The sequence below is a fragment of the Gossypium hirsutum genome, chromosome D01 (assembly GCF_007990345.1).
Source record: "Gossypium hirsutum isolate 1008001.06 chromosome D01, Gossypium_hirsutum_v2.1, whole genome shotgun sequence".
In the NCBI taxonomy this organism is placed as follows: domain Eukaryota; kingdom Viridiplantae; phylum Streptophyta; class Magnoliopsida; order Malvales; family Malvaceae; genus Gossypium; species Gossypium hirsutum.
The window spans coordinates 315,221-340,542 of NC_053437.1; the positions used below are offsets into that span (position 1 = coordinate 315,221).

The following is a 25,322-nucleotide window of genomic DNA, read 5'->3' on the forward strand; positions in this document are numbered from 1 at the left end:
ACAAAGGGATATATATATATATATATAACGACCGGCGGCCATTTAAGAACAAGTAAGAATGTTAGATTACTGATATTCAGATCATATCTACTATTTTTTGCACTATCTATAGCTTCTTTCTATCCCATAAATTAGAGAATAATATCTTTTAGTGCACTTGAATTCAAATCTTTTTACATGAGAACCATGCCGATGCCAATTGAACTAATACTCAATTAACTATAAATTCTTAATTTTATAAAAAATTATACAATATATTTTACTTTTTTAAGTGTTTTTACAATATGTATTTGATTTAATTTTGTAAAAATTAATATATATATATATATATCATAAAACAACATTTAAAAATTCATGATGGGGCGGGGCAATCAAATAATTCATTTCAAAGTCGGGAACAAAAACATTATATAAAGCTCAGAGCGGGAGGAGTTCGAGTATATAAAAAAAACTTATGTTTTTCTTGAAAGATCTAAATGATTAATCAAGGAATAACATGTGATATACCATCAATGAATACCATTAAACTTATAAATAAAATATTAATAATTTTATTTAAACATAATTAAATATTAATCATAATTATTATATTGTTTCCCTCAAGTTTAGGTTTCGAGTTTATGATTTAGGATTTAAGTTTTATATCAGGTTTCGGATGTGAGCTTAGGATTTTGGGTTTATAAGTAGCTTTAAGTTTTGAATTTTAGAGTTTAAAATTTATGTTTAAAATAAAATTATTAATATTAATCTATAACTCATTCATTATTTTTTACTTCAACGGCAATGAGTAAGGGTCAAAATTTATTTTAGGGGTGCAACTTTATCATTATACTAATTTAAAATTTTTAAAAACTAAAGGTGTTATATAGAATTTTTTTATTTTTTTTACGGGGAAAAAGGCAATTGCTTACCCCTCCCTCTATTCCTAGTGATGAGATGTGTTATTATTCATCAAATATATTTATTAAATGCAAGTAGAGCAAGGACCAGCAGCCATTGAAGAACCCGTAGAATGTTTCAATTACAAGTACTATTGTATGTTATAATGATGGAGAGGGTGGGGAGTTGGGCGTTGAGCGTTGAGCGTTTGGTATTTCCTTTTTCTTTTTTTGTTGTCTTTTACAATTATTGCTTTTTCTTCTTCTTCTTTTAGCCTTTGTGTGAATTATTAATGAAGTTCATACGATTATTGAGAAAGGGATAGGAAATGGGAGTACTACGGGTTTTGGAAGTTAGGAACATGCATGTTTTTCTTGTGGCGTGCTTTCGAACGGTCGGAGTCGAAATTAAATTATAGTTTGTGTAAGTTTGTAACATGCATATTTTTCTTGTGGCATGATTTTGAGGGTTTGGAGTCGAAATTAAATTATATTTTTTTATGAGAATTAAATTTTTTTTATGTATGTAAGTTTGTAACTTTAAATTTTTTAAAATGGTTAAATTAAAATTTTTATTATTTTGTAAGAGGTGAAAATGTAATTTTATTATGTATTAATTTATAATTTTCGAATTTTAGAAAGACTGAAGCATAATTTTTCCATTTTAAAGCCCAATCTATAGTTGTCCTTGAGTCAAAGAGAAGGAACCTCAAGTCTCAATTGCATGGCTTGACCTAAGGTGAAATGAACGTTAAGGCTTTGTTTGGGAAACTAGGGAAGTTGTGTAAAGATACAAGTTGGATCAAGTTATGTCAAATCTAGTAAAGGTTTTGGATGCTTAATTGAAATTTTTAAAAATTTTAAGAGGTTTAATTAGAATTTTTAAAAAAATTAGGGTCTAATTAATTTTTTTTAAAAAATAAAAGATTTAATGATAATTTTAAAAAAATAAAGATTTAATTAAAATTTTTAAAAAAATTGAAAGGTTTAATGAAAAGTTGTAAAAATGTTAGGGGACAAGGCTCTCCCATTTGCCCCTTGTTAAACCAAAATGGATTTCAATTTAAAATAAAAAATAAAAAAATAGATCTCAGGTTTGAAGATTATTTTTGGTAAACCCAAATTTATTTATTTAGCAAATTTAATGTAAAAATAATTATATCCTTGTTATTATTTATTTATGTATTTTATTTATTTATCCATTTTTAATTACAAAATAATAAAAAATACATATTAAAGTAATATAAAATTAAATACATTGGACTGACTTCATAAAGATATTATATTTGACTTCAACTCAGATTAAGTATTTAAATTTTATATTTAATTTAGTTATATATTAATCTTGATATGATTTCATTAAATTAATTTGTATATAAAATTAATTAGTTATTATTATTTAAAATATTTTGATGAAAAAAGTATTAAAATATAAAAGAAAAAATAATCCATCTCAAAATTAATATATAATTAAATTTAAATATTTAACGTGTATTTACATAATAATATTTGAAATGAAAAGAAAAAGTAAGATAGAGTATAAAACAAAATGTAATTATCATTAGTCATATTTTTTAAAATATAAATTGATAACTAATGAGGCATTCACTAATGACAAGGTTAAAGCTTAAGAACTTTAACATATGAAGTCTAAGTCTTACTCTATGTAAACTATATGTGTGATTTTAATACATATTTATTCTAATTTATTTGTTTTGGTCTAAGTTTGAACTCTAGGACGTGAGTTCGAGTGCATTAAAGTACATTATCCTCCTATTTATGGGTTGGGAAATGGCTACGGGTAGTTTTAAGCATTGTGTGAAAAAAGAGCAGATATGATCCAAACCTATAATGAGATTGTTAAAAAGAATTTAATTCGAGTCCAAACCTAAGAGGGGTTAGCTGGCCTTGTTTTTCTCAACCAAACTCATCATGGTACTTTTTTCTCAACCTATCTTCATGACTGACTTGTATCAAATTTGTAGAACCCTTTGATGTTGAATATAGAAAGGGTTAGTTGGCCTTATTTTTTGGTTTGTTTGCTTGGCGCATTTGGAAAAATCGGAATCTCTTCATTTTCCAATGTGTATCTTGGAACTCCTTTGAGATTACTAAAGTCTTGTACAGTTGGGCGAAACAGTACATGTTAGTTCATAAGAATTTTCAAATTAGGCAGCATGAGGATAGTTCTAGTCAGTTTTTGTCAGGAAATTGGGTTCATTTAAATACCAATGAAGCAGTAAAACTGGATTTTAGGGGGGCCGGTAGAGTGTTGCGAAATGGAAATGGGGAATGGATCCTCAGGGTATAGCAGGCATTTGGGAAAATGTTTATGCTGAATTATGGGGTATCTTGAATGGTTTGGTCCTTCTCCAACGGCACAGTTACAACAAAGTAGTGATTCATTCTAACAGTTTGCAGGTGATTAAAAGTATCCAAGATAGTTTATTGATAGTTTTAAATTCCGCTTTGGTTAGACGAATTCATTAAATTTTGGTATATGAAGATAATTGAATTTTGAGACATATCTCTAGAGAGAAAAACCGAGTTACTAATTATCTAGCCAAAATATCTTTTAACGGAAAGGAAAGTTTACATATTTATGATAGTCCGCCAAAGGAGGTCTTAGAAGTATTCCATTTAGATATAATAAATGATATTTATATTAATGTAATTTCTTGTTTTGCAAAAAAAAAAAAATTTTGAGATATTTGTTCTAGTGCATTAATTATGTACTACCAATTTGCTCTTGTGATAAGTGAAATCAAATCAAATCAAAATTAACTTTTATTTTTATATGTATATGAACTGTGTTTTATTCTTCTAGTTCATAATTTATGCTAAGGTTTTCTTCACGTATAGTATGGAATCCAAAGTCAAAATTGACGACAAAGATGTCATTATTATTTGGCAACTTAAACATTAAATTTTCAATTTTGACAGAATTAGTTATTTGGTGTGTGAGCATATTTAATGGAATTTTAGACCTTTTCAATATACATTTTCGGGGTATGCAAAGTTCAAGCTTGGATTAAATTATGAAAAATGGTATAATTTAGAGGCTAATTTATCATTTAACCCTACTTTATATGCATTCTCAACAACTTCTATTAACCAATATTCGCACCATACAAAAGCCTAAAATCTGGATTGATGATCGAACTGATCAGAACGGTTTGATGTTGGTCAACCATTAATTTTTTATCTCAATTTTTAATTTTTTTTATAGATTCCATGCAATTTCCTCAAAGACTAGTTCAATCTTGGACATAAGCAAAAAGCTGAGGGCGTCTAATAGCCAAACCATTACTATAAATATGGGCGAAGTTAGAAATATTTTGAGGGCGGAAATAAGTTTTAAATTTTGATAAGAGCTAAAATTTAATTTCACCATTATATTAACTAAATTAAAATCATATCATTTATGAGGGGACAAAGTATAATTTTACATATATTATAATTACTATAAATACCCCTCATTATCCTCCATCAAAAGATACTCTTCTACCTAACCAAAACTCCGCCCAAATCTCTTTTCTAACTCAGATTTGTATCAACATAAATTAATAATAATATTTTAATAATTAAATATAAAAAAATAAAAAATATTTTTTATTATTAAATTTGAATTTGATCTAGATCGATCAAGAGGTAAAAAATATCTCGTCCAAGCTCAAGATCAAATTCTGATGCTCTGCTTGCATTTTCACCGAAACTCAGATTTTTATTTTCCATGAATATTAGGAAGAGTCAATGTGGAGAGGGGCGCACATGGTTCGATATACCGCATATTGTGAGAGGTGGTTCAACGGACTAAACCTAACACCACGCTTCTCGTTTCTTATTTGTGCACTTTTAGCCAAAATTTATAGCAAACCCTCCAATCACCAATAATTTCAATAACTTTGACTTCACGTTTATATACGACCAAAATTCATACTTAGTTGTAGGGATAAAATTCGGATTGTGGATTCAGAGATTATTGTAAATTTGGATACTATTTTGATTTGTATTTTAAATTTATTATTTACGATAGATTCAAAGCTGATGCATATATATATACTTCATATATTCATTATTTAAATTCGCAATGTTTATTTGCATAATGAATGTAAATTTGGGTTTGGATAGTTGAAACTGTTGATTAAAAAATACTTATAATTTTGGTTTTATATATTCAAAAGGAATTTTAGCGGATTCAATTTTGGATTTTCTTTTTTGAATTTTGATATTTAAAAAGTGTTCGGAAATTTTGAAATCGATTTTGTTTGCAGATTCGAATATTCGTTGGATAATGGTACTTAATTCGGATTTAGATAATTCGAATTTTGATATTTGAAATCGATTTTGTTTGCAGATTCGAATATTCAATGGATAATGGTACTTAATTTTGTCCATCATGTTCTAAATCCTTTGACCCATAATTGCTTTAATAAAAATAAATAATTATAAGCATTGAATTATAAAGCGTTTTCTTTACTATTAATAAATTGATAAAATTTCATTTTAATCCCAAATATTTATAATTTACCATTGATCCCTCAAATAATTTTTAGCTTTACCCTGTGAATGTCTCATTAAAAACTTAAGCTTTATTTTCGAAAATCTATTGATTAAACCAAAAATATACAGTAAAGTCCAGCATTTAAAAAAAAAGTTCCTAACTAAAATCTACAAAATTAATAAAAAATCAATAAATTAGAGTTAAAGTTTTTGTCAATTATGTGCATGATTGGTTAGAGCACAATTTTGGCTTAATGTCGTGAAGCATGGGGACTGACCCAAGTTTCTAGGGCTCATAATTGAGAGATTAGTTAAAGTCTCGATGCTTGATTTCATGTCCTAGATTTAGTAAGATGTGGAGCTTAATTTGCTGACAAATGTTGTCTTTTTTCACTTTTTTATTGCTACTTTAAGACAGTCAATGTTACCTAATTTATTTGCATTACATTTCAAAAGAAGGGTCATCATGTAGGTCATCATTTAGAATCAGTTGTGTTAGGTTCACAGATTTTCACCATGTGTTTTTGTTAAGTAATCTAATCACTTCATATAATTAATATTAAGTAATTTAATTTTGGGTAAATTACGGTAGAAGTCACCCGATTCTTTTTTTTGTCACCTAACTATGAAAAGTTACAAAATAACCACTTAACTATTCAATTTTGGTTTTTTTTTGGTTGCCAGTTGGCTAATGTAAAAACAAAAACACCCAAAACTCCAAGATAATTAGGTGACCAAAAAAGACAAAATTAAATAATTGAGTGATCATCTTATAACTTTTCATAATTAAGTGACTACTAATGTAGTGCACCCTTTAATATTTATAAAGATTAAATTGCATATTTTAATGTTTGTTCAGTCAAGTGGTAAGGCGTTCAAATCTTGTCAATGGAGGAAACAACACTGAGAGAATTTGCTGCTCGAAATGAAATTTGACCCAACTTGATTCCAACAGATTTAGTAAGGCTCTTAGGGCATTTGCATATTTAACTACAACACATGAAATGTTATTAGTGAAACTCTAGTTGCAACTTAACTTGCATCTAGATGGTTATGTAATTTGTCATATTTGATTCATATCTTTTGATCGAAAAATTCAGACTTTTTAATGTATATACTTGGAGAATTTTTAACAGCACTTTATTGAGTTAAGCGTGAAGAAAATCAGGTCAAATGATTCTTTGAAGACTTTTAATGTAATTGAGTTTCTTTTTTTGAAAAGATGTTTTTTTAAGAAGATTACTCTTACGATATCTTGGTTATTTTGTTCCATAGTGAAGAAATTAGTTTTTACAAACTTTTAAGGCCAATTTAAGAAAAATATTAGTTTATTATTAAGCATGAGATTGAGAGCACTTGTTTGGAATTTTTTTAGTGTATTATTACACTTTGCTTCCCCAAATGAAAAAAATTATGTTTAATTCCTTAAAAAATGATGAAATTATAAATTAATATATCGTAAACTTATCTTTTAATCCCTCCTAAAATTTTATAACTAAATTCTGTCCCTATTAAAAAAAATGTATTCCCCCTAGATAAAAAGCTTCTGCCCAATTTCTACATTCATATGCTCTCATAATATATATATATATACATACACATTTCCATTTTTGTTCTTCAGCATCCCATTTCGATGTAAGTTTATGCTTCTCCATTTTTATTGTACATTCATTGTCAGATTATATCTGATTCAATAATTGTTATTGTACTTCGGTTCTTCAATTATTCGGCCTTCAACTTTAGCATTATTGATCGATTGATTTTCTCAAAATAAAAACACTTCACACCCTACATAACTTTATATATATATATATATTACAATAACATTCCTTCCTCAATTAAAAACAAAAACAAAAGAGGAAACAATGATCACCCATTAAGCTCTTCTTCCTCTTCCTAAATACATTTATGGCTATTCTTAAGTACTACAATTACTGCCACACACACACACACACATATAAGGGTGAGATCCATGCAAGTCCACCATTTTTTCTTCTTCATTTGAGCTTCGGAATCTTTCATGCTGCATATTTTAAGAGAAAATCAACGTCAAAGGGATTAGTCATGTAATAAGTTTGATTAAAATATGTCATAAGTCTTTATATTCTTCGAAAATTTAGATTTTAGTTTCTATACTTTCATTTTCACTAATTTATTCTTCGGATTTCAAAATCCAGATCCAATTGTTAACAGTTAACACTGTTAATTTTTTTTGTTAAATTCAAGTTCATTATAACAACTCTTTTTTTAATTACATGTTACTAGATGAGTATTTTTTTTATTTTAAAATATTGCACCAACAAATTTAACAAAAAAAATTAATCTTGTTAATAGTTAGACCTGAATTTTTAAATTTAAAAAATAGAATAATTAAATTCTAAATTTTCAAAAAAATATATAAGAACTTATGGCATATTCTAGACCAATAAATTAAACTCTTTCAAGATGGCTCCATGCATTATAATTAATGATATTATCAAAACTTTGTAGGTTTAGGTTATATTTACAAACCCGAGACATAATTCATTTGGTTCGTACAATCATATTTAAGAAGTAACGTTTAAAAAAATTTAAATTCCAATTAAATAAGATGATATAATACAAATTAGGGTTAGTATTGATTTGTTAAAGAAATATATATAAAATTAGGGTTAGTTAGATCTCTAAGGTACTTAATAATCAACATCAGCTATCAAACACGAGAAAAAGTTCGGAATAACAAAGCTGAACATCGATATCACCTCTCGGGTTTTTTACCTTGACGATTCCCGGTAACGGTCCAATAGTCGGGGAAAGGAACCCGACCCGACTCGATGTGTCTAACATCTTCCAGAAGAAGCTCATAGTGCTTCTTCACTTCCTCAACAGTTTTCCCTCCCACAGCTTTAGCAACATTGTACCAACGATCTGGTGTGTCCTTGTCGTAAACAGCTAAAGCCCTTTCGAAATCTTTGTTTTGCTTGGCTGTCCATGAAGCAGACATTGAATTCGATGACATTTTTTTTTCTTCTCTTGAGGCTAATGAAAATGTAATAATGTTAGCAGTTTCAAATTTTAAATAAAAATAAAATAAAAAAGAAGAAAATAATCAAAATTTGGAAATGATGAAGAAGGATATATAAAGAGGATGATGGTAATGAGCAAAAGCTTTGGCAATGGCGGCTCTTTATAAGCAAGAAGAGTAAGGGGAGTTAGGGGTGGTGGTGGGGTATACGACCAGTTGGCATACGATCTTCCAAAAACCATTGTAGAATTTTTAATGATTTATTGGATTCTTTATTTTTCTAGGGGTTTGATTCTAATTAAAAGTTGTAAAAAAATGATAAATGTTGAAAATTTTAGAGGATTTTGATTAAAATTTGCAAAGCTTTTGTAGGTATTAATTAGAATTTTTAGCATGATATATAGCTCTTTTTACTTTCTGCCCCTACTCGGAAGTATATATATATATATATGTTTCATATATATTTGAATTTGATGTGGATAGACTTATCAATTGGACAAATTGAGTAGTTGTGAATCTTGCCAATTCATATTTTGAATATTTTTAGGATATTTTAATTCGGGATAATTTTGAGCTTAAGCCATAGTTTTGGGTTGTTTTGAGTTTTGGTCATTCGGATTTGAGGGTCAAGTTATTCATATTGGTTCATTATGGATTCAAATAATTTTAAGTTTCGATCATTTTGAGTTGTTTTGATTTTGAATTACTTCAAGATTCAGATTTATACCAATTTAGATTCGGGTTGAATGAGTTTAAGTTATTACCTTTTTATTATTAAATCAAATTAAATCGGGTTTGAATCTTGATTCATTAAGTCAAATTTTCAGGTTTAGATGAGAATTGATAGACCTAGATGTGAGCCTATAAAGCATGGTTTCCAAATATAGTCAGTTATGTGACCATGTGAAAATTTTAAAAAATGTTTTTAAAAAATTAAAGATATTATTCTTAGAAAGGAAGGGGTAGTGTTCCTTCAAAAGTATTTCTTTTTTAAAAAAGGTAATATATATATAAACTATTTAAAAAAACATAAATAATCTCGTAAAAATATTTTTAAAAAATAATTTTTAATTAAATTGGTATCTAATTAATTCGTGAGAGAAATTCAGTTAAAAAATTTATTATTAATATAGATAAAAAGAATCTTAAAAATTAAGATACACCATTTATTTCTATCAAAATTTTTTTTAAACAATCTCATTATAGTTTCTGATAAAATTTATTATTTTTGACACAATGTCTAACATTACCTATAATCCCTCCCTAACCCATAAATAAGAAGATAATGCGCGTCAGCACATTTAAACTCACATCTTTTTACATTGACAACAATTTAAATAAATTAAAATTTGAATTTTTTCGAACCAATTTCTACATTAAAAAAAAGTGAGTATGTTGAATTATGAGATAGGGTAAAATAGTTCATTTTGTTTTCCTTGTGCTAAAAAGTCACGTGAATTGGTGAAGTGATTCATATGTTAGTAAAATGTAATGCTTGAAAAGCGCAAGCTGACTCCGCCAAAACAGGATATTCCCTTGTTTTCGCTAGAAATTGACATTGTTCACGTGCTCTTTTAACTATGATTTCCCCCCTACTTCCCTTTCCACCAATGTAATTTCATTTTACATGAATGGAGATTGGATGTGAATATATATTTCGAGCTAAAGTAAAAAAAAATATATATATATTCAAAGTTTAATTTAGGTTAAAATATGTTTTAGGAGGGGTTGAAATTGAATTATAAATTTTTAAAAGGTTAAAGTATAATTTTATCATTTTTGAAAAGGACTAAATATTTTATCACATATTGACTATGTGAACTGATCTTTAAGATTGGCTTCGAGTTCCATTTCTATTTCCCCTCCATAGAGGCGGGGGCTTCTTCCAAAAATTGAAAATTGTTTGTTTAGTCTCAGTTATAAATTAATATGTGATAAAATTATATTTTGACTTTTAAAAATAAAATAAAAACTCATTTTAATCCCTTAAAATGATGAAATTATAAATTAATAAATAATAAATTTATGTTTTGACCCCTCAATTCGACCCCTAAAAGAATTTCTAGATTCCTCCTGCCTCCATATGTTCTTGCTCAGCTCCTTGTATACTCTCAATCCCAGGTGAGGTCCATTCTCCAAACATAGACCAATAACTCTGAAAAGATCAATTCTTCAAAGATGCTGATACCATATAAATTTTAATTGTAAAAATATATAAATATTCATATAAAATTATTTTTTAAACAGTAAAATTAATTATTTGATGAGTAGATCGGACTAAAACTTGACCCGGACTATTAGAATTTAAAAAAAAAAGTCGAGCTTTGACTCGACCAATGAACACTATGGTGGGATGTTTTTGGATTATACTTTTCTACGTAGGGGAAAATTAGGTTGATGTTAGTACAGTGTGTCGTCAACAACATTTCCAGGCATTTTCTAGCTGGCTTTCTTAATTTTTCTTGCCAAAGTTCAAACATATGTTGCCCACTTTTTCATTTTACAATTTTGGAGCTTCTTACAATTTGTTCAAATGTTTGGTTTTTCCGGTAAACGGCTTTGTCTTAGCAACATTTCTTTGACCGGACATGTGTTACAAGTTTTTCAAGTAGATCTGATGAAGGAAACATGTTTATGATTTATTATTTTCGGGATTTATATATACATATACATCTTTGAAGAGATATCTTTGAAGTATTGTATGTCCGAAAATATATAAGTGACTTATATATTGTAGAGCATGATTTATTATTTTCATGCGCCACCCTTGGTTTGACTGATGATGTGCTTCCACTTCGTTGAATCCGATGCCTCTTTAGGCAACTTCATGCACTCGAGCTCTCTACAAAATTGAGAGACAAAACCTGTGATCGGAACAATACCGACCCATTGAGGGATCCACTGACTCTAGATGAACGATACTTCAAAAAAATTTCCTGAAAGTATTAGAAAGCTCTCAATAAACCTAAAAATATTGATAATTTCAAAAATGATACACTCGAAATACATCGGTGTTGACAAACATAAATATACATCGATATATATAGAGAGAGGGGGGGTTAACCATGTTTTTTAGTTTCATGTACATGCATGGTATGTGAAATGACCCAAACTAAGGTTATTGGATCATATTAAACTTGTTTAAGGGCTAAAAGTATAAAAGTTCACTCGAAATTTGAGAGATTATATAAAAATATAAAGTTTGAAAAATAAAATTTTAGTAAAAAAATACTTATTTAAAATTTGGGTCAATCTCAAGCTCTAAATTACAGCCCAAGCCCACTCAACTTGACTCGTTTTCAAATTTATGATGTGTTATTTATTTTATTTTATATATTATGTAATATATATCATATGAAAATTAAAAATACTATATTATAATGCAAATATTTTAAAATATACGTTATGTTGTGTATGTTTAGAATAATAAAAGAAAAAAAAAATATAATGGTAGTAATATATATATAATTACTAAATATTAAATAAAATAACTATATTTAAAAAATAATAATAATATAGACGAACCTAAATGAGTTTAAGTTAGCCATTTACAAATATAAATAAATTTAGACAAAATTCGATATCCATATTTTGGGCTAGAATATGCTTGAACAACTATACATGATATTAATACCATTCACAGGCCTACCTCAAACTCGATCCAACCTAATCCATAAACATATGCTGTTCAAATAATCACACTTAGAATGATATTTAATAGGGACAGATCTCAAAATTGTATATGAACTTTGGTTTAATGTGCAATTGTATACATGAATTTTAATTTAATGCAATTATACACGTGAAACTTTGATTGTGTTTTAAATGTATACATGAAACTTTAATTTTGATTCAATCATACACATTTAAAAAAAATTAAATACATCAATTTATTTTTATATTGGATAAATATAATTATCTCTGTATGTAATATATAAACATAAAATGATGATATATCAATAATTGTGTTAATAATTCATGAGAATAGGATCAAATCAAAATTTCATGTATAAAATTACACAAGTAAAATTTTTGTATACAATTGCACGAAAAAGAAAAAAGAAAAAGTGAGAAACAAACATAGGATGGATACGGCGCATGCTAAATTATTTGATGCTATAAATTCGAAAATAGTTCCCAAAATGTGCATAACATGTTCAAAGTTGGCATCAAATAAAAATAAACTCAAATACTACTATATAGGAGAAAGGGTGTCCATGATTTGAGTACCTTATTTGAGTACCCAACGCATGGGAATTGGTGCCCCAACACAGAATCAATGCCCCTTGTGCGCGACTGCTCCACGCCTCATCGGCGCCCCTGCCTCGCCCCGGCCTTCGCTTGCCCCTGCGCCACGATTTGGCACCCCAGCGCTGGTTACATTATTTCGACTTAATTCTCCGCATTTTGTCCGAGTTTTGAGGGCGTTTTGGTCTTTTTCAAGCAAGCTTCTGTACGTTAATTTAGGTCTATTAGACAATATAAATACTAGATTTTTAGAGGGAATTAGGACTTTTTTAGTTGTTTTTCTAACTTTATAGTATTTCTCTTGTTGTTTCAACTCTATGACTTTTTAAACTCTTTTTTCTAGTCAAAGTAAATTTCAAAGTTTAATTTTTTAAAGTTTATGAAATTTAATCATTCTTAAACCTTTCTTAGTTTTTTAGTATTTGCATCTCTCTTGATTTAATCACAAATGTTTAGGCTTTTTTAAATATATACCTACATAGAATAAATTATAATATCACAAAAATTTATACATACATAAAACTGAATACAAATAACTATAATATTTTATAAGTTATATGATTTGATTTACTATAAATGCATAAATTTATACATTTAATTTGAAAGCAAATAGGTAAAAATATGAACCATAGAATGGTTAAATGTTAAAAAAAAATTCATGTTTCAAAAGGAAAAAAAAAGAACTTTGATATTTAGCTCAGTGGTGTCGACCTTGATACCCACGTCGTGGGTTCAAGTCTATTAGGTTCAAAAGTACCAATAGGAGGTGAATTTGTACTAACATAAAACATACATAAACAACTAGACATGGCAACACAAAGAATCACTAGATGAATTCTTCTTGTGACCAAAAAGCATATTGAATCAACGTACCAAGCATCTTAAAATGAAAAAATAAGGCACAAAAACTTAGCACATGGCATATTAAGCACATGTCACATATTTCAAATATGTTTGTATACACTTGCACCTATATACAACCCATATAAGCCTAGGACCACCTATTCACAATAAATTTATATTATAATGTACACTATTTACATGGACCAAACAAAGCTTAACTTTAAAACTTTAAAATTTAATTTTGCTTTGTTAATTGGCTATCGTGATAGTAAAAATCTGAAAATCACATTTTTAATCAACTTGAAATTTTCAAACAACTTTCAAACAATGAAACAAACTTGTTCAAGTGATCAAATGACCTTATTAACAATGAAATCTAAAAATCAAAACTCAAAAGCTCATTTCTTTGAACTTATAATGGATAAAAAAAAGAGTGTAGAAATATCATTTTAAAGCTCTTTGAACCATTTAGCGAAGTATTATAGCATGATTTAAGTATGTCTAAATGATTCAATATCCATAAATCATCAAAACCAAATTTTGGTCATGTAAGCTCTAAGAGCCCAACAAACCGGCATTCAAAAACATTAAAATTCAAATTATTACAAATTTTTCAAATTTCTTTATCTAAGCACGCTTAAAACTAAAATCCCAAAACCTTCAAATCATTTTCTCAAATGTCACTTGCTTAAACGATTTTTTAAAATTCCTTTTGCAAAAATGATTTTTCAACAACAAAAATTATGAAGCTTTGTATGCTCCTAAGATGTGCAAGAATGCAATGTATTATAATAGGCATTCCTCCTTTAAACATCTTCAAGCATGATTATATTAAAACATGCTTAGAAACAACAAGTCGATAGGCAACCGATTAACACATAATTAATAAAGTGTAAGACTAAAGGTCATCCATCCTTCTTAGTATGTTTAGAGCATCTAAAATTTTGTGCTTTGCTCCTCATTGCTCCAACAAACCTGCAAGAGACATTCACTTGGATTTAGGTACCCAAATTGCTTTGGATCCTTGAACATTAATCATTAAGCCTCATGTTTTTTTAGAATCCATACTTGTTTAATTTATATTGAATTATTTTCTTTATTGGGCAAGTATGTAATGTATGACCATGGAAATGACACTTTTACCATTTTTGACGAGTTTTTAAAAATAAATTCTTTTTCTTTACTTAAGCTTTCAAGTTTCATTTTCAATTTTAGATTTTCTTTTGCAAATGGAACACACTTAATTTTAAAAGCTTCTAAGTCATTTGTCAAATTTTCATTTTGGCTTTCAAAAACACCTTTAGTTTTCCAGATAAAATCATTTTCAACCTTGAGTTTAGAAATCATTTTCTTGTACTTAGAATTCATGGTCTCAAATTCCACAGCTAACTCATCAAAAACATTTTGTAACACATTAAAAGTATAAGAATTAAAATCACATAAGTTAAAAGATACATCGGGCTCTTCAAGAGCCATAAAGCAAAGGTTGTCAATGCCTTCATCATTGGAATCATCATCATTAGAAGTGTCACTATTACTCCAAGTGGCTACCATGGCTTTCTTTTTTTTCTTTTGCTTCTTCTTCAAAGGACATACTTTTTTGACCCGGCTTTTTGCAAATATAACAAGCAATTTTTTTTTCCTTTTGAAGCCTCTTACCTTTGTCCATCTTTGTGAACCTTTGAAATTCTTGGCAAGTATGATCACCTCTTCGTCATCCTCATCCTTATCATCTTCATCATTTCTTTCTTCATGGATGGATTACTTTAGTGCTACTCCTACTTCTCTTGGTTTTTTATGTTACAATTTCATCTCATAGGTGAGGAGTGAGCCTATGAGTTCATCTAGGAAAAGCTTATCCAAGACCTTTGATTCCTTAATATCTGTCACTTTAGCATCCCATTCATTTGGTAGACTATTAAGCAATTCCTTCACCATTTCTTTGTTGGAATAAGCCTTCCCAAGTGCCTCCAACCCATTGATGATGTTGGTTAATATATCAAACATTTCTTTAATGCTCTCTCCCAACTTCCTCTTGAAAAGCTCATAGCCAAGTGTGAGTAGATCGACCTTGGATTCATTGACTTGGCTTGTTCTTTCATGAGTGGTGGCAAGCTTGTCCCAAACTTCCTTGGCACTTTAATATTATGGCACTCTATTATACTCATTAGACCTTAATGCATAGAAAAGAGTATACATGGTCTTGGCATTGAGTTGAGCTTTATGCTTGTCACCTTCTTCCCACTCATCTCCGTTATCAGGCACCTTCAAGTCTCTATTTGAGATGATCCTCCATACATGATAGTTATTTGGTTGAATGGAGAGTTTTATCCTTGTCTTCCAATATGAATAGAACTCTTTATTAAAGTAAGGAGATCTTACAATAAATTGGCCCTCTCCTAAGCTAGTTGAACTGAAATAATGTGTCATTTTCAAACTTGATATTTGTGCCTTTCATCGTATTTTTGGTGGTGATACCTTCGATATATAGAGAGCTAACTTTGACGTCAATTTTAGGTCCAAAAATACCAAGTGGGGGTGAATTGATATTTTAAAAACTTCTACAAATTATTCTAAAATAAAAGAGAACACAAGAATAGTTTGGACAATTTGATTTATAATGGTTTGACCCTAAATTCCTACCTTCACTACCTTAGTACACCTCAACTAAGGATTTTCCTAATTCACTAGAAAATTGCTACCTTTCAAAGAAAATGTATAACATTTACAATCTTTATCTTTTGACAAAGGCTAAGATAGAACCTTCCCCCTAATTTTTATGGCTAAACTAAAACCCTCTAGCTTTTTTGGCTCAACTAGAAACCCTTTACAATCTACTTAAGGTTTATAAAACCTTAAGTATACTCTTTACAATAAATAGAAGATGAGCAAACTAATAAGAACCTCTAATAGGTGTGTGTTTACAAATTGAAGCTCTAAATACAAATATATGAGAGTAAGAAAACATTTGACAATAAGATCTCAAAGAAATATGTATAAGAGAAATGAAAAAAACTAAAGATTTGAAGTTAATTATCTTGTATTTGATGCTTAGATATCTCTCTCTTAAGTCTTAAAGTGTTCTTGATGAGTATTTATATCAAGGAAGTGATATGTAGTTGTTTATAGCCATTAGGGATGTTTTGGAGTTGTTTGGAGCATTAATTTTAGGCTAAAAAAAGTGATCTTGCAGCTTATGTTTTGATACATAAAAATTATGTATCGGTACATTTCATAAAAAATAATCATTAGAAAACTATCATACAAGACCATAGCCCATGCTTTGATACCTTCAAGTCAATAGCTTGTTGACTTTTTATGCCCCGATAAATTAAAATATGTATCGGAACCTAGTTCCAGACTTGTATAAAATCAATTTAAACACCTTAGAACACTTTGGTATGGCTCAAAAAATATTTTGATAAGTTAAAACACATTTGAAACATGTATTTGAGTACTTTGCAATTCTTTGAAAATGTTTGATAAAACTTTCAACCATATTTCCACTAAATGACTTATGAAATATAATATATAGAATTTATCTTAAATATTTTTATATCAAAAGTTTAGGATATCAAAGCTAATAGAGTCGTAAGAATTCTCTACTAATGATGTGTATGTAGTAGTGATTTACTTCTGTCGTGGTGTGTGAGTTGTACCAAAAAAACAAAATTCAACATGAAACGTGACAAGGACTACATTGCTCATTTTACATGTCACTTCAAAACACAACAATTCAATATATTTTCATTTTTCATGTCATTTCAGAACTAGAGCTGTCCATGGGCCGGGCCGGGTTCGGGCCGGGCCCGGAAAAAAATTTCGGCCCGACTCTTAGGCCCGGGCCCGGCCCGGCCTGAAATATGGGCCTGAAATTTTGCCCAGGCCTGGCCCGAAAAAAAGAGTAAGCCCGAGCCCGGCCCGGCCCGGCCCGATTTTTAATAAACACAAAAAATATTTTAATAATAAAAAATAAAAATATTTTAAAAGTATTTTAAAATAAAAAAAATATATATATATATTTATTATATTCAGGCCGGGCCGGGCCCGGGCCAAAAAAGTTGAGCCTGAGCCCGGCCCATTTTTTAAACAGGCCTCATTTTTTTGCCCAAGCCCATATTTCGGGCGGGCCGTCGGGCCGGGCCGGGCCACCCGGCCCATGGACAGGTCTATTCAGAACTATTTAATATTTTACCTCTTTGCTTCAAAATTAAATGTACACATACTTTTCTCAAGAAAGGAAAAAGATAAAATTTACAAAATCTAAATTTCTCGCTTTTATAACGGAGAAATTAATTCATTCTTATTCAACCTATAATACAAGCACCCATCAAACCTCAGATTTACTTAAGGTCATCTCTAGCCTTGCTCGTAGTCTCACTTGAGTCACTACTAAAGGAAGAAGGATTGAGATGGCAATGGTTCGTATCGTCATTGTTGTTGCTTCCATATTCTTTGCTTTCTAAAGTGTATGAACTCGATTCGTTGCTAGTGTTGTCGCTTTTGGAGTTGGAGGTTGAACTTTGGTCGAGTTTCGGGGTTTCACTTAGGTCATCTAATGGAACACCATCTTCTAATGCACACACAATCTATTTCAATAGATAAAAATAGATATGATTCACTAGTGTTACTCATTTAGGTGTGCTTAGCCTTGCTTTTCAAAAGCACATTTCAAGCTTGTTGAGGGATTTTTTTTACTAGAGAAGTATAGCAAATTTCATGTGCTCGGAAATGGCAGACCCTTCAAAAAGTCCAAATTGTCCCCTATGGGAGTTTTGTTTCCCAACTATATCAAAAGGCCAAGTGCTTGAAGAAACAATGAGCAAGGGCAAAGGGAGAGGGGAAGCAAGGGCCCTAGGCCCTCTAAAATAGAAAATTATGCTTTTAGCCCTTGAAAATTTATAAAATTTTAAGTTAATAAATGGTAAAATTATAGTTTGCCCCCCAAATGATAAAATTTTATTTTATGCATTCTAAAAACTATAAAGATATAAACCAATACAATGGTGAAATTACATTTTAACTCTAATATAGATATGCAACTCCTTATAAAAAATTTTGGCTTTGCCCCTGGTAGTGAGTTCACAAAGCGAGAGAGTTTTGTTAAGTGCTTAAGAAGGCGGGTTATGCGCAATCTCCCATGGTTGAACTGGAACCCATGCCTTATAACTTATGGGGCATTTTTTTTGTGAGAATGCTACCATTTATGCTAACTATAATACATATGTTCGAGTCCAACTATGCACAATCGTGCACGGTTAACCTTCTTAAACACTAGATAATGCACTCTAACTCAGTGAACCAACCACCTCTTCAGGCACCAGACATGTGTATTTTTCTACCTCTTATATAAAAATATAAAAGATAAAAACACTCTCATAATAATATGTTACTTTAGAAAAAAATAATACATTTTTAGTAATTTTCTAACCTCTTTGAAACCTAGATAATGAGTGAAACCAACTCAATTAAGCACTTAAAGAACAATATAGATAAATACCTGTCGCATTTTGGGTCGTTGTCTAGCAGAATGCCTAACACATGCACTGGCACATGAAACCATGAATGCCATCTCATGGTCGACAAAATTGTTTCCTAGGTGTGGATCCACCAATTGACCAAAATTCCCATCCTCCATAGCTCTTGCACATAAGGGCCTAGCCTATTAATCCATATACAAACATATATATGCATATTATATAGTTTAGTTATTCACTATCAACATTTGGTGTTATATCAAAGATGTTAAAGTTTATATATTTCATACCCAATCTACTAAGCTTTCATCCATATTTGATGTGGGATTATAAGGCCGACGTCCAGTTATTAGCTCCAATAACACAACACCAAAAGAGAAAACATCTGATTTGTTTGTCAGCTTACCACTTGATACATATTCAGGTGCTAAGTAACTGCATTTGTTTGATTATAATAAAAATCATATGAGGCTTTAAACAATTCAAAATCAAAGAATTTAGGGTGTGCTTGATTGTATGGAAAAGTGAAAGGTTGAAAAGAAAAGAGTGAAAGCGAAAAGAAATAAATTTTCAATGTGCTTAGTTGTAAAGAAAAGTGAGAAGAAAGAAATTATGAAAGATTGACAAAATTTTCCAATCCTAAATGCATAAAAGCAAAAGTCCAATGACAGATTTCATCCATTTGCTTTATAAAAACAGAGAAATTAGTCTCTTTACTTTTGTTTGCTGGAATTTAGTCCTAGTATTTTACAAAAATTAAAAAGTTAGTTCAATTATTGGTAAACACAAGAACCATAACTATTATTTTTTTTGCTAATAGTTTGCATATAAACTGTTGAACTGTTGATTTCGAGGTCAATAATTTGACAAAAAGGTTTAATAGTGGTATCCAATTGGACTCACTTCTTAGTTTTTGTAAAACATGAAGATATGATCCTAACGAATTAAAGTAAATGGATGAAACTTATAATTAGACCAAAAATAAATAATTCCAATTTGAAATTAGGGTCAATGCAAATTTTTAGGGCCAAAACTTGATTATTGTTCCCACATCGGAGCCTGAATATTTTGTCCAAGTTAGTCATTAAACGTATCAATTACTTTCACGCTAGGGCTTGAACTAGACAAAATTTCTCACATTGGGGCCTAAACTTTTTTTACTCAAGTTAGACCCTAAACTTGGCGATTATTTTCAAATTAGCGCTTAAACTCCTTTTTGGACCAACTTTTTTCAAGGAAATATTAGGGACTAACTTGGACAAAAAAGAGTCAAGCCCTAATGTAAGAACAATTGACAAGTTTAAGGACTAAATTGGACAAAAAAAGTTTCGGCCCTAATGTGGGAACAATTGCCAAGTTCAGGTACTATCTTCGATTAAAAAAAATTCAAGCTCCAATGTTGGAACAATTACCAAGTTGAGGCCCCAAATAGTGCATTAACCCTTAAAATTATAAGAGAAGAGAAAATAAGAAAGATATAAAGTGTGCAAATTTACATGACTATGTATTTTTTCAAAAAATTTATTTCTTTCCTCCCATTTTTTAACTTTACCAAGTAATTGATAAGAAAAATATAACTTTTTTCACTTTAAAAGAAAAAAATGTTTTTGTTCTCTTTCATTTTTTCTAAATTTCAAAATTTTTCCACCTTATCAAGCAATTTTAACATTTTTGCTTACCCAAATGTTCCCATGACACGAGTAGAGACATGAGTATTACTATCTTGAGTAAGTTTAGCCAATCCAAAATCTGCCACCTGAATTACAATTCAAATATATATTTTGAAAAAACTAAAACAAACACAATTTAATTAAATAATTTTGAAGTTCTTGACATACCATGGCTTCAAAACAAAAATCAAGTAAGATGTTGGCAGATTTGATGTCTCTATGAATGATGCGAGGGTGGCCTGTTTCCTTAAATGGCATTAGAAAAAGAAATATATAGAAATGTGGAATTAACAATGCCATACAAAAGCCCATTGAGTCTTAACTTAGTTGTAATCATTGTTTTTGCAACAACTTATAGGATGTGGATTCCAATTCACTTAAGTGTATAATATCATCCACTTTAGATTGGAGGTTGTGGGTTATGAGTAGTTTAGGTACTATATAAAAATAAACAATACTATATAGGGGGAAAATTACTTACAATCTTCATGCAAGTATGAAAGGCCTTTAGCTGCTCCAAGTGCAATTTTAAGCCTAGTAGGCCAGTCCATGGTTGGGAGACCTTTCTCTGTAGCCAAACAATCAAGGATAGTATAAATAGGGTTCTTATTATAATCATATTGGTCTAATTACACCCTCAATCCTTGTATTTTTTAGATTTTTAAAATGTAGTCCCCTTATTTTAATTCTAGGAATTTAATCCCTTTACTTGTTTGATTTAAAAATGGAACAAGTAGAGAAACTAAATTCATGGAATTTAAAGAAAAAGGACTAAATTTCAAAATTTTGAAGAGTATAAGGATTGAACGCATAATTAAACCAATCACTTATTCCATATGCAGTAAGCAATGTTGCTGAAAACCAACAAGCTATCAATATTAGTAGTAGAATCATCCTTGTAAAGGTGAGAATATAAGTTCAAATCTTGATAAGTGTATTTAACACACCTAATTCAACATGGATTGATCTCAAATCTAATGTGACGCCAGATACTCTGGTTTACACAAAAAAAAAATTGATAAAAAAAGTACCATTATCCCATTACATACCATGAAGGTGGAATTGAAGAGTTTTGTTTGGAAGAAACTCATAGACCAACATCTTTTTATCCCCAGCAATGGAAAACCCAACAAAAGAAACGAGGTGCCGATGATGAATGCGACTAATGATCTCAACTTCGGCTTGGAATTCACGTTGGCCTTGTCCGCTACCTGATTTTAGGCTCTTGACAGCCACTTCTCTTCCATTAGGTAAGACCCCTTTGTGAACAAACCAAAACCCACCTTGACCCAACAAATTCTTCTGAGAGAACCCCTGAGTTGCAATGGCAAGCTCTTCATAGGTGAAAGAGCACTTGTTGATCCCTAATGGTGATTGATATTTGGGTGAAAAATATGAAGGTGCTTCCTCTCGTGGTGACCCTCCTTTACTTACAATCCCACTTGGACTCACTAGTATATTAACAGCATGCTCATTTGCTTTGTTCCCAATTCCTTTTTCAGCATCACCTATACATATCAATCAAAATGCATGGCAATTTTCAGAAGAAAAGATTGATCAAACACTTTTTTTTAACATTAATCTCATTATAGGTTTTTGTCATATTCGCTCTTTTTTATACAATTCCTAAAATTACCCATATCCCCTCCCCAACCCTTAAATAGGAGGATAATACATTTCAGTGCACTCAAACCCACGTCCTCCTGCGCTGGCAACAATACTGATGCCAACAACTTGAAGTACATGATTAAATTGTGCTTCCAGTCCCTGTATTCTTTCAATTTTTTAGATTTAATCCCACTATTTTTAATTAGATAACTTAGTCTCATGTCGACTGAGTCCTAGCTCGGTTGGCACCATTGATGTTACAACAACTTTGAGGTTGTGTGTTCAAGCGTACTTAAGCACATAATATCCTCCAATTTTGTTAGTTTAGGGTTTGAAGGTCTATGGGTAATTTAGGAAATGTATCAAAAAAATTTAAAATATGCTTTAAGTCTTCGTACATTTGGAATTTAGTCCACGTGCTTATATATCCAAGAATTTAGTCTTTCTAGTTTTCAAATTTTAAATTTCAAGTTCTGTCGTTAACATCGTTAAAATTCTTTTTGTTAAATTCGCTAGTGTGAAATTTTGGAATAAAAAAAAACCCGCTCAGTAGTTATCTAACAAAAAATTGACATTGTAATAAACTTGAATTTAACAAGAGAATTTTAATTGTGTTAATAATTGAACATGAATTTTAAAATCCAAAAAGTAGAGAACTAAACTCGTGAAAATATAAATAGAAGGACGAAATTCTAAATGTACAAAAAGTACAAGGACTTGAAATATATTTTAACAAAAACAATTAAAATAACACATATTCAAATTTAACTGAAGTTCATCAATAGTATAATCAATTAGACTTTAATTTTTAGATCAGACGATTAAAGAGACTAAATTTCTAAACTTAAAAGTAGAAGAACCAAATTTTAAAAAATTCAAAAAGTATAGAAACTCGGGAATTAAATCAAAAATATTTACCTTTTTGCACATGCTTCTCCAAGTCTTCTTTCCTTTTAGTGCGCATCGCATTGAGGCACATTAAAATGAGACCAAGTAATAAACCAACACTAACTGGAACACCTATTATAATTGGCAATGTAGATGAAAATGGCATATTAGATGATTTTGGTGTGTTTTCAATTTGATTAGTGGATGAGTTTGATGTTGGTGGTGGGGATGAAAGTATTGGGGTGGAAGAAGGATTCGGTAAGCTATTTTCAAGTGGCGAATTTGCTGGCAGTGGCGGTGGCGATGATGATGGTGATGATAATGATGGTGGTGACAGTGGTGGTGGTGATGGTGTAGGGTTTGTTACGGTGGTATTATTTTGATTGTTTCCATTGTTATTCGATGAGGGTTTCCGTGAAGGCGATGTTGATGATCTTGTTGATGATGATGAGGGTGATTTTGACGTCGATATTGTCGGTGATGTCCATGACGATGGCGATGAAGGTGACGAGGACAAGGTCGATGGTGGTGACGGTGATGTAGAAGGAGATGTCGGTGGCAGCAAAGCGGGTGTCGACGGTGGTGAAGAGGATGAAGTACTTGAATATGAAGGTGGTGAAGGTGAATTTGACTCTGCTGGGGGAGACGGTGGCGCCGAAGGTGGGTTTGGTGGCGAGGAAGCTGGAACTGGCGGTGGCGCCGTGGACTTATCCCCCGCTGATGGAGGTGGTGATGAAACACGTGATGAAGGTGGAGAACCTTTTGGGGAAGAAGCCATTTGGGGTATTTTTCACAAAGGTTTCCTTGAAAAACCCCTTCTTCTATCCTCCTAACAATCCCTTTGGGTGACCTCTACAATGAAATATACAACAAATTAGACATAAAATACTCTTTTACCAATAATCAACTATTTATTGTAATTTGCATTAAAAAAATGACATACCATAAGACTAATTAGCCATGAAGAAGAATACAAAAAGAAAAAAAAAATGGAGCTTTAACTCAACAAATTAAAGAAGAAAATGGAAATAGCATACTTGTAAGAGAAGATAAAAGAGACAATGGAACAAATTTGGGTAATAATTTCCTTTTTTGTTTTGTTTTTGTTTGGTTAGGTAAGCTCTTCCTAAACCATGAGTTTTCCTTTTTTTCTTTATCATTTCCTAAAATGGAGGGGAAACTCTCGGGGTTTCTAATTTTAAGATCAATTTTCCTTTTTTGTATTTTGTTTTAGGATCTATATATATATATATATATATATATTCTACTTAACTTACTTGTTCAAGTTGCGTCTTGAAAACAAAATTATAATTTAAATAGATGAATGACATTATTTGCAATAGTTAAAATCTTGGACCTTTGAGTGTTTAGATTAGAGTCTCATAATGTGAAAAATTGTGTACAAATTAATTAGTTAGCCGAGTTAAATTATGTTCAAAGTTTACTAAGAGTTCATGTACAATTAAGTAACGTTCTTTTTAGCCCCTCTATTAAAAATTACTTTAGATTAGTCCTTGTATATTAAAAATTTGTTCAAATCATGATAGCGTTACAATTTGTTAATAATTTGGACAAAATATAGCATACCCAACAAATTTATCTATTATCTAACCCATAAAAAAAATCCAACCATCCCCCAAAAGCATCCATATTACGTGGTTGGAAAATACATAGATTTTTTTTTGATGGGGGGATGGTTGGGTTTTTATGGGTCGGGTGGATCATATCAGTTGGATATGATATGTTTTATCTAAATTACCAGCAAATTGTAATGGTGTCATGATTTAAATAAAATTCTAATGTACAATGACTAATTTGTTGCATTTTTCAATAGATGGACTAAAATGAACTTTACATAATAATATAGGGACTCCAAGTAGATTTTGACGATTAAATTATTTGCTTCAGTGATTGTAATGACTAATTCTTATGGAAACTATTGATAAAGTAGTATGTTTGTTATGTAATTTTATATTGTTTGCCCTTGTGTAGGATGTAAATGAGAAGGTTGTGTTTGCAAGATATTGAGTTTTGATTCCCTAAAGGAAAAAAAATTGATCAATTTCGAGTCAAACTTGAGTAACTTTAACTATCGAGTGAAATGAATTTGAATGTTCTTATGCTCAACATAAGCAGGGATGAAACCATAAATTTTATTATATGATAGAATTGAATTATCAATTATTGAGAGGTCAAAATATAT

At 30.2% G+C, this 25,322-nt stretch overlaps 2 protein-coding genes across 3 annotated transcripts; both read right to left on the minus strand.

Annotated features, from left to right (window-relative positions):
- Positions 1-7,106: 7,106 nt before the first annotated feature.
- On the minus strand, positions 7,107-8,520 carry LOC107928859 (protein RADIALIS-like 2). Its single transcript, XM_016860133.2, has 2 exons — positions 8,139-8,520; positions 7,107-7,404 (listed from the first exon to the last, which is right to left on the minus strand). Exons 1-2 carry the CDS (start codon positions 8,377-8,379, stop codon positions 7,400-7,402), a joined length of 246 nt encoding a protein of 81 aa, XP_016715622.1. The 5' UTR covers positions 8,380-8,520; the 3' UTR covers positions 7,107-7,399.
- Positions 8,521-14,349: 5,829 nt separating this feature from the next.
- On the minus strand, positions 14,350-24,221 carry LOC107928805 (proline-rich receptor-like protein kinase PERK5). Of its 2 annotated transcripts, none has more exons than XM_041086607.1 (9): positions 24,063-24,221; positions 23,150-23,971; positions 21,673-22,131; positions 21,105-21,191; positions 20,792-20,862; positions 20,633-20,709; positions 19,244-19,388; positions 18,977-19,138; positions 14,350-14,451 (listed from the first exon to the last, which is right to left on the minus strand). In XM_041086607.1, the coding sequence occupies exons 2-9, from the start codon at positions 23,895-23,897 to the stop codon at positions 14,413-14,415; spliced, it is 1,788 nt and encodes a 595-aa protein (XP_040942541.1). In that variant the 5' UTR covers positions 23,898-23,971; positions 24,063-24,221; the 3' UTR covers positions 14,350-14,412. The 2 variants fall into 2 exon arrangements, with proteins under 2 accessions (XP_040942541.1, XP_016715568.1); XM_016860079.2 differs by lacking the exon at positions 14,350-14,451 and adding an exon at positions 17,583-18,065 and having other exon boundaries at positions 23,150-23,969; positions 24,063-24,184.
- Positions 24,222-25,322: the final 1,101 nt, after the last annotated feature.

What these genes read in the sequence shown, in the direction of transcription:
- LOC107928859 (XM_016860133.2), bottom strand. Translation starts at nt 8,379, where the DNA reads ATGTCATCGAATTCAATGTCTGCTTCATGGACAGCCAAGCAAAACAAA.
- LOC107928805 (XM_016860079.2), bottom strand. Translation starts at nt 23,897, where the DNA reads ATGGCTTCTTCCCCAAAAGGTTCTCCACCTTCATCACGTGTTTCATCA. An exon ending in TCTTCAATTCCACCTTCATG is followed by an intron (nt 21,192 to 21,672) that starts GTATGTAATGGG and finishes GTTTGGCTACAG; the next exon opens with AGAAAGGTCTCCCAACCATG. An exon ending in TTCATACTTGCATGAAGATT is followed by an intron (nt 20,863 to 21,104) that starts GTAAGTAATTTT and finishes TTAAGGAAACAG; the next exon opens with GCCACCCTCGCATCATTCAT.